At 36.1% G+C, this 9305-nt stretch overlaps 3 protein-coding genes across 3 annotated transcripts; 2 read left to right on the plus strand and 1 right to left on the minus strand.

Annotated features, from left to right (window-relative positions):
* Nucleotides 1-356: 356 nt before the first annotated feature.
* On the minus strand, nt 357-2685 carry LOC108816723 (protein PLASTID MOVEMENT IMPAIRED 2). The gene is made up of 3 exons (XM_018589290.2): nt 2509-2685; nt 2238-2381; nt 357-2151 (listed from the first exon to the last, which is right to left on the minus strand). Exons 1-3 carry the CDS (start codon nt 2599-2601, stop codon nt 451-453), a joined length of 1938 nt encoding a protein of 645 aa, XP_018444792.1. The 5' UTR covers nt 2602-2685; the 3' UTR covers nt 357-450.
* Nucleotides 2686-4873: 2188 nt separating this feature from the next.
* LOC108816587 (non-specific lipid-transfer protein 2-like) lies at nt 4874-5401 on the plus strand. Its single transcript, XM_018589156.2, has one exon. The coding sequence runs from the start codon at nt 4954-4956 to the stop codon at nt 5248-5250; it is 297 nt and encodes a 98-aa protein (XP_018444658.1). The 5' UTR covers nt 4874-4953; the 3' UTR covers nt 5251-5401.
* A 549-nt stretch (nt 5402-5950) lies between these two features.
* On the plus strand, nt 5951-8928 carry LOC108814562 (disease resistance protein RPS6-like). Its single transcript, XM_057000872.1, has 4 exons — nt 5951-6585; nt 6728-7838; nt 7973-8281; nt 8393-8928. The coding sequence occupies exons 1-4, from the start codon at nt 6095-6097 to the stop codon at nt 8531-8533; spliced, it is 2052 nt and encodes a 683-aa protein (XP_056856852.1). The 5' UTR covers nt 5951-6094; the 3' UTR covers nt 8534-8928.
* Nucleotides 8929-9305: the final 377 nt, after the last annotated feature.

Consider the following 9305-nt stretch of genomic DNA (forward strand, 5'->3'; position numbering starts at 1 on the left):
TTTTTTGTCTTTTAACACATGCAAATAAATTAATCAAACAAGAGTTGTCTAATTCAAATTAATCCCATACTATATATAGACTGGACTGAGATTCTATAAAGAAAGAAATATTTAGTTCAGTATATTGAACAAAATATATAAATATACTAAAATCTATATAAATAAAACTAGTTAGTTTTGTTATTTTCTAAAATCCAAAATAACCAAAATGAAATTTGATCTCAAATAAAATCTATTTTTTAACTCAAAATAACAAAAAAAACTGATAAAATTACTGGAGACTTTTAAAGAATGCAATATTGTATCATTGTTATACACCTAAGTATACACAAATATAGCAAAGATACAAAAACAAAAAAAACAAATAAACAAATAAGAAGTTACAACAATGTGAAACTTAAGATGCAAGCAAAAAAACATTCAGTAACTACAACAAAACAACTAACCTTCTCATTGTTCTAATGATGACTTATCTCTTTTCCTGCTAAAAAACTTAACCAAGTTGGGAACCTTCTTCTTCTTCTTCTTCATTACAAAGTAACTCGGAGTCCCTCTATTCCCCGATGAGTATCTCCTCGTCTTCCCTCCCTGAACCGGAGTGAACTTCCCGCTAATCCTCACCGACCTTCTCACCGGTTTAGGAGAGACCACCAAGCTGCTGCTGCTTTTGTCTTCTGCTGATTCCTCCTTGAACTTCTCAATCTCGTTCTGCACCAGTCTCTTTATCGACAGCGACCTCTGCATCCTAAAAGACGCCCTCTCCTCTTCCACCATCGTCTTCCCACTCTCCCTCTCTAACGTCTCCGTCTTCATCTCAATCTCCTTAGTGCTCGCCTTCAGCGCTTCCACCCACGCCATCGCCGCTTCCACTTTCTTCTCTGCTGTTTCCTCGGCATGACGCGCTTGTCCGCTCAGATACTCGTACTCGAATCTCGAGATCGTGATGGTTGAGCTACTCCGAGAATCCATTTCTCTAGTTTCTATTGTTCTCTCTACGATTGATTCAAGCTTCTCCAGTGCTAAACTCTCTGCTTGTTTCGCCTTCTCCAGCTCTTCTAACTTGGATAGCAACTCTTTCTCTTCCCCGCCGAATCCCGTTTCGGTTTTCTTGATGATTCTTGCTTCTTCTTTAAGACTAACCTCTTCTTTCTTTGCAGCTTCTTCATCGTTCTTGAGCTTCTCCAAAGAGCAAGTTAAGTTGTCAGCAAGAGAGCTGATTCTCTCTTCATCTGCAGACACTGCTTCTAGTCTCCCTTTCCCTATAAGCAGCTTCGCGTTGAGTCTCTCAATCATCGCATCATCCTTCTCTATGATCTTATCAAACCTAGCTGCTTCTCTTTTAACTTCCTCAAGCTCTTTCCTCAACGCATCCATCACATCACCGAGATAAAGAAGCTCTGCGTTAAGAGAAGCGAGCTCCTCCTTCTTAGCTTCCGTCGCTTCAGTCACTTCTTTCAAAACCGTCAAAGCATCCTTCCCTCTTTGCTTCTTGGGAACGTTCCTCTCCATGTCCTTCACAAGCTTTAACTGCGTTTCCAACATCTCGATATCAGCCAAAGTCTCTGCCAACACATTCTCATACCCCTTTGCTCTCTTGATCTCTTTCTTCATCTCCTTAGTCCTCTTCCTCATCTTCTCCAAAGACTCAAACGCTTCCTTCCTTTCTCTCTCCCTCTCCTCTTCTACCTCTTTACATTCTTTCAAAGCCTCCATCTTCGCCAACTCGACCAAAACATGCTCTTCGTTCGCAGCGTCGACCTCTAATGTAAGACTCTCGACAAACTTCAAGTTCTCTTCCGTTTTAACCCTTAACTCTATTACTTCCTTCTCTGCCGCAACTCTCTCTTTCAAAACATAGGCTATGTCAAGCTTGAGCTTGCTCAGTTCTTGCTTCACACCCTCTAACTCTCTCGTGATCTGAGCGTAGTTACTACCGTTTCCATCAATCTTTAACTTCTTCACAGCTTCAGTTTTCCGAGACTTTAACCGCAGATTTGATTCCTCTATGAGTAAAGTTAGCTCCTGCACTTTCTTCTTGGCCTTGTTTAGTTCAGCTTCGGCCTTGGCCTTTGCCGAGTCGGAAGCTATTCTGCTCTCTCTGTACATACCTAGCTCTCTCCCTGACTTGTGCAAGTCCTCAGCAACCGATGACTGTTAGACAAAACAGAGAAACATAGCATCAAGATCGAAATTTTAGCAACCAAAAGATGTAAAGAATAGATCTTTGGCGGCCTCACCTTAGCTTCTGGCAAATCCAGCTGAGGAGAGACGGTGCGAGTAGCTCTTTGTCCGTACTTGTTAATGGCGGCTTTCACCGAACCTATGCTTCTTCCTCCTCCACCTAAATTCCCTTCTGCCATTGATATGTTCCTCCTTGGTTTCTACTCAAAACATACAAGACTTCAGCCAGGAATCTCGAATTGGAAGAGATTCTCCAGGAAAAATATAAAAACTTTGAGTTCAAAGCTCGAGGATGATAAGAAAGGAGATGTTTGAAGGGAGACTTACAGGAGAGTGAGAGGTTGGAGGAAGAGAAAGATTGTTGTTGTGTGTAGCAGAGGATAAACGGAAGAGATGGAGATGATGATGATTGGCTGACATCCACTCTGTTTTCTTATCATTTTCTTTTCTTTTTGTTCTTACTGGAAAAAAAAATCAGGGAGAATTTATGAAAGTTTGTTTCTTCTAGGCACGCATCTGAGGTCAAGGACACCACAAGTAGCACATACTTATATGACATACCAAAAAATCCCAAAAGTAAATTTAAAACATATTTGACTGTACATGAATATTATTATCTTTTACCAACAATAACTACAGAATTGACACTAATTTAGAAAACCAAATCGGTGGAGTAAAATGAGAAATTTATTCAAGTGGAAAGTAAAAGCTGATAACTATGTTGGTGTAAACACTATTTTCTCAAGTTGAAAACAGTCTCTCAAAAACACAACCATTGATGATAGAACAAAACTTGGCTTCACCCCCTAAGGTGAACCTCTACATTCACCTACCAATAGGAATGAGTTAATTGAGATTTGATATCTCTTAAAAAAGGAAACCAAGTAATAAGAATTTAATGAAATAAAATTATGTTTTTAGATAAATAAAAAATAGTAGCAATTATAAAAAAAAAAAATTTTTTTAGTATTAATAAATCCGTCAGAAAATATTAAACCCTAAACCCTAAATTCTAAATACTAAACCCTAAACCTTTGGGGAAAGCCTGAACCCTTGGGCAAATCCTATACCCTAAATCGTTAATCTTAAACCCTAAACCCTTAATCATAAACCATAATATTAAACCCTAAATTCTAAACACGAAACCCTAAACCCTAAACTCTTTGACAAATATTAAATCATAAATTCTTAATACTAAACTATAAACCATTTTGAAATTAATGATTTAGGGTTTAGTATTAGAGGTTATGATTTAGGGTTTAGGGATTAGGATTTAGTTTATGATTTAAGGTTTGGTTTAAATTTAAAGATTTAGGGTATAGGATTTGCCCAAGGGTTCAGGCTTTTCCCAAGGGTTTAGGGTTTATATTTAGAATTTAAGGTTTAGGGTTTAGAATTTAGGGTTTCGGGTTTAGTATTTTCTGACGGATTTATTAATATTAAAAAGAATATATTTTTTTGATACTTGCTACTATTTTTATTTATCTAAAAACATAATTTTATTTCATTAAATTCTTATTACTTGGTTTCCTTTTTTAAGAGATATCAAATCTTAATAAACTAATTCTTATTGGTGGGTGAATGTAGAGATTCACCTTAGGGGGTGAAGCTAAGTTTTGTTCTTGATGATATAAGCTTCTTCAGGTATTAATGACCTCCATAATGTTGTTGGTTAAGTTTAATGTGCTGCAGAGTTATTCTTAACCCCTAAAAATATCTTGTTGCCTCCAAACTCTATCCACATAAAACCATCTCATATCTTCCATTAAACAATATGCATTTCTATAGTAAACAATAAGTGAAAAACATATATATGCCTTACTATGCCTCTAATCAGAAGCTTCATACCATTTTATCCATAATTTATTCAGATATTTTTAAAAATGTCTAACCATAGTAATTTAGGTGTTTCGTCCGCGCATGTGGACATAAATATTTTATAATTACTTATGATTACATGCATTACTAACTAAAAGACTAATAATAAATTATAATTTATGTTTTTATTTAAAAGTTCTTATGTATTATAATATTTTGAAACTTTTTTTACACTATATTCATTATTAAATAAATTTTAAAATCACTCAATATTCTTTTGTCTCAAGTTTATAAAATTAAGAATTTTACTTGATTAATATTAAGTTATATGCTTTTTTTGTTTTTAAACTGTTAAACTTTTTATTAAAAGATATTTTCGGATAACAAATATATATGAATTATCTTTTTATTTTAAAATATAACTTATAGATTTTAGATAATTTTTATTTTTATTAATTTTAGTTATTAATCTAATCAAATAAGTTTAAATTCGTTTTTTATTTTAGCTTTTTATTTTAGCTGATATATATTTTATTCATTAAATGTAATATATATTAACCGTTTTAACTTTTAACGTGGGAGTATAGATTGAATTAAATCTTTCCTCTATCGTCCGCACATTCACATAAATTTGAGCTTTCCCTTTCCAGGTAGTCTCGTATATCCTATACACGTCAGTGGCAAGCCAAGAAGATATTTTGATCTTACCCAAATCGCATGAAATTAAACAACTATTACTTGTTCTCGACCTTCAGTTTTAGGTTCCTTTCGCATGAAGACCAGTTACGTTCACGTTGTTTAATGCTACAGCAGCACATGCATTTTGCATTATGCATAGCAGTGTGAAGCCATACCCTATAAATACAAGAACAAGACCTCGAATGTTCCTTAGAAAATATATAAAACACAGTCAAAATTCAAACAATTTTATCATACAAAACTAACTAACTAGTCATGAAGATCTTGGCATTGACACTCATGGTTTTGGTCATTCTTTCGCCATCATTTGCGGCTCCAACTGAAGTGGTAGACACTGCTGTTGGAGCGGCATGTGACGCCAAGCAGCTTCAGCCTTGCCTGGCAGCGATTACAGGAGGAGGCCAACCCTCGGGTGATTGTTGTGCAAAGCTGAAGGAGCAACAGCCATGCTTGTGTGGATTTGCTAAGAACCCTGCGTTTGCTCAGTACATTAGCTCTCCCAACTCTCGCAAACTCCTATCCGCTTGTGGTGTTCCTTATCCAAGTTGCTAAAATTCCAGAGATTTTATAATTAACTAAATAAATAAATAAATAACGAGTACGGAAGATAAATAATATTTTATCAAACTATGTTTATGAAACAATGTAAACGTTTGGATTAATGTAATCGTTTATACGGTTAACTAAAGAAGTTTCTTATTTATTTTTGTAGCTTTCTCGGGTAAATTAAAAACCAAATACCAAAACGCTTCAAAATATCAATGTGGATCAAACGCTGAAATGCTCTTGAGTAGCATTTGGTCATGTCCGACACATGTTACTCTCCAAACTTTGTCGTTTCGACTATTGATCTCGGTGAAGCGAATTTTTATACAATATCTAACATGCATGGATGTCTTTGGTCAAGAGCTTTGCCGATTAAGTCATTATTAACCAAATCATGTTTAAGATTCTCTTTTAAACAGAATATAATTATTTTTTTTGTAACTGATTCAATATGTCTGGATGTTTACTGAGGATCCTCATAAATGTTGAATAACCAAATACCAACATTCTAAGCTTGTAAAATTCTTAAACGCAGCTACAATATGAGATTGTCACTGTAGCGTTTGCCAAGACGACCAGATGTGGCTAAGCTTTAGGAAATTTATTCGTTGAAAAGTCTTTACTCTTTAAGAGTGTGGATATGATTTGTGTGGTGTTTTATTAAATCACGAAAAACTCCAAAAGGAGGAAACTTCCATCAAGTTGCGTCAGAAAATGTCGTTGAAAAACTTGTGAAATTGTATGTCAATACACTGCTTCTGCTATGCAATATGGTCAATTTATGGAATTCATAGAACGACAATTATGTTTCTTTGATATTTGACCATCACGTTGTGGTTCTTCTTAAGATATGTCGCCTCCTCTCGTTGTGGCTTCTTGTTCCTCCTCCTCTTCCCGCAACTGGTCATACGATGTTTTCCCTAGCTTTAGCGGAGAGGATGTCCGCAAAACATTCCTCAGCCACTTTCTCAGGGAGCTTGAGCGGAATTCGATCGTTGCTTTCAAAGACAACGAGATGGAGAGAAGCCAGTCAATCGCCCCGGAGCTCGTACAAGCCATCAGAGATTCGAGGATCGCAGTGGTTGTGTTCTCCAAAAACTACGCATCTTCAAGCTGGTGTCTAAACGAGTTGCTGGAGATTCTGCAGTGCAACGAAGAGTTGGGCCAACTGGTGATACCGATCTTTTACGGTTTGGACCCTTCTCACCTTAGGAAACAGACAGGAGACTTTGGAGAGGCATTTAAAAAGACTTGCCAAAACCAAACACATGAAGTTGAAGATCAGTGGAAGCAAGCTTTGACCAATGTTGCAAATATCCTCGGATATCATTCTAAAAACTGGTATGTGAATGTGACCTTTTTTCAAAATAAAAATTTTTCAGATGAGATTTATTTATTTATTTATTATTTTTTTTTTCAAATGAGATTTATTGATATTTGTTTTGTTGTTCCGTGTTTGTGCATTGGCGTTTCTTCTCCTTAGTGATAGTGAAGCTGCAATGATTGAAGAAATCTCCAATGATATTTTAGGTAAACTTGATGTAACTCCATCGTCTAATGAGTTTGAGGACTTTGTCGGCATGAAAGATCATATGGCAGAGGTGATACTATTGATGAATTTGGAATCCAAGGAAGTGAAGATGGTTGGGATATGGGGTACTTCGGGAATTGGCAAGACTACTATTGCAAGAGCTTTATTTTGTAATATCTCTAATCAGTTCCAGAAAAGTGTTTTCATAGACAGGGCCTTCATATCGAAGAGTATGGAAGTTTATGGCCGAGCCAATCCAGTTGACTATAACATGAAGCTGCGCTTGCGGATGAACTTCCTGTCTGAAATCTTGGAAAGAAAGAACATGAAGATTGGTGCAATGGAAGAAAGGCTAAAGCACCAGAAAGTTCTCATCGTTATTGATGATTTGGATGATCAATACGTGTTGGATGCTTTAGCGGGTCAAACCAAATGGTTTGGAAGTGGTAGTAGAATTATTGTGGTTACAACAGACAAGCAACTTTTAAAAGCCAGCGGTATTGATTCTATATACGAGGTTGGTCTCCCATCCGATGAACAAGCTCTAGAGATGTTCTGTCGATCTGCTTTCAGGCAAGACTCTCCACCTGAAGGTTTGATGGAGTTTGCTTCTGAAGTTGTGGAGCGTGCTGGTAGTCTTCCTTTGGGTCTCGACGTTTTGGGTTCGTCTTTGCGGGGGTTGAACAAGGAGGATTGTTTGAATATGCTGCCTAGGCTTAGGAGAAGTCTAGATGGTAAAATAGAGGAGACACTAAGAGTCGGTTATGATGGGTTACTTAGAGAAGATAAGGCGATATTTCGTCATATTGCATGTCTTTTCAATCATGTTGACGTCAAAGACATCAAGCTGTTTCTTGCTGATAGTGAGTTGGATGTTGATATAGGGCTGAAAAACCTAATTAACAAGTCCCTCATTCAGGTGAGGTGGGGTAAAGTGGAGATGCACCATTTGCTACAAGAAATGGGTAGAAACATGGTTCGGTTACAGTCCATTAGAAAACCTCAAAAGCGGGAATTTCTAGTGGATTCAAAAGATATATGTGATGTACTCAGTGAAAGCATTGTAAGTTTTTCTTTTGTAATTTGTGGCCCTTTTATTACTTAGTGTATATAAGGTTGAGAAAATGCTAGTATATAAGCCATGAAAAACATAGAGGTCCACTAAGCTTCTGATTTGGTCTATTTCTTAATTTTCAGGGTACTCCAAAGCTTTTAGGGATAGCACTGAATATTGATGAGACTGATGAGTTGCAAATACATGAGAGTGCCTTCAAAGGGATGCGTAATCTCCGTTTTCTAGAAGTTTACTCGAATAAAGTTAGGTTTGGAAATGGAGACAACAAACCGAAGCTACCCAAAAGTTTCGACTGTTTGCCTCCTAAGCTCAAACTACTGTGTTGGTCTGGGTATCCAATGCGATGTATGCCTTCTACATTTTGTACAGAGAGACTCGTCAAGCTCAAAATGCGGAATAGCAAACTAGAGAAGCTGTGGGAAGGAGTTATGGTAAGCTCTTACACTAATTGTTAATTCTCTTACTTTAGTTTTTTTTGGATGATAATCTTGTCACGCGATGTGTAATTTCTACTGATCTATATTTCTTTTTTTGGTATACAGTCTCTTACATGTCTCACTGAGATGGATTTGTGTGGATCACATGACCTGAAAGAGATCCCAGATCTTACGACGGCCACCAATCTTGAAACACTTAATCTTCAATCTTGTAGGAATTTGGTAGAGCTTCCTTCCTCAATATGAAATCTCAATAAACTGATAAAATTGGACATGCAGTTCTGTAAAAAGCTGGAGACTCTCCCAAGTGGCATTAATCTCAAATCTCTCAACCACCTCAATCTCAGTTTTTGCTCACAGTTGAAGACTTTTCCGGAAATCTCCACCAACATCTCATTTCTCTTTCTGGAAGAAACAAGAGTTGGAGAGTTCCCCACAAATTTGCGTCTTGAGAATCTTGTTAAGCTTCACATGTCTAAAGTAACGATAAAGAAACAATGGAAAGGTGTACAGGTATGTAGATTTCTAAGGGGGTGTTATTGGTTTATGTATTTTAATGGATTTCAAAATCTAAACCAAATTCAGTGTTATTGGTTCTATGATTTTAAAATTCAAATTCAAATACACTGTTATTGGTTCTATGATTTTAAAATTAAAATTCAAATACACTGTTATTGGTTTTATAATTTTAAAACAGATTTTAAAATCAAGTGTTATTCAATAGCAAATATTTATTTGAGGATTTGATTTAGAATTAGATTTGAATGGATTTTAGAGTGTTATTAGAGTGAAAATACCAAAAAAGCAAATATCAAGTTAAACTTTGTTATTTTGATTGGATTTGTGTTATTGTTTTTTATTCAACTTTTACGCGGTGCTGTAATTGTTCTTTTATCGGGTTTGGACATCGGCCATTTAAAAGGTACAGAAAGAACGTAACAGACGTCTACATGATGGAACAACCAGATGTTAATTATATTTGGCCAATATGTCATCTGTATATATAGTAATTTAGGAA

This window comes from Raphanus sativus, unplaced genomic scaffold (assembly GCF_000801105.2).
Source record: "Raphanus sativus cultivar WK10039 unplaced genomic scaffold, ASM80110v3 Scaffold3030, whole genome shotgun sequence".
Classification (NCBI taxonomy): Eukaryota; Viridiplantae; Streptophyta; class Magnoliopsida; order Brassicales; family Brassicaceae; genus Raphanus; species Raphanus sativus.

Bases quoted from the DNA above. Each gene is read 5' to 3' on its own strand.
- LOC108816723 (XM_018589290.2), bottom strand. From the start codon at position 2,601: ATGTCAGCCAATCATCATCATCTCCATCTCTTCCGTTTATCCTCTGCT. The intron at 2,382-2,508 runs GTAAGTCTCCCT...TGTTTTGAGTAG, and splicing joins CTCCAACCTCTCACTCTCCT to AAACCAAGGAGGAACATATC. The intron at 2,152-2,237 runs GTGAGGCCGCCA...TTTGTCTAACAG, and splicing joins TGGATTTGCCAGAAGCTAAG to TCATCGGTTGCTGAGGACTT.
- LOC108816587 (XM_018589156.2), top strand. From the start codon at position 4,954: ATGAAGATCTTGGCATTGACACTCATGGTTTTGGTCATTCTTTCGCCA.
- LOC108814562 (XM_057000872.1), top strand. From the start codon at position 6,095: ATGTCGCCTCCTCTCGTTGTGGCTTCTTGTTCCTCCTCCTCTTCCCGC. The intron at 6,586-6,727 runs GTATGTGAATGT...TCTTCTCCTTAG, and splicing joins GGATATCATTCTAAAAACTG to TGATAGTGAAGCTGCAATGA. The intron at 8,282-8,392 runs GTAAGCTCTTAC...TTTGGTATACAG, and splicing joins AGCTGTGGGAAGGAGTTATG to TCTCTTACATGTCTCACTGA.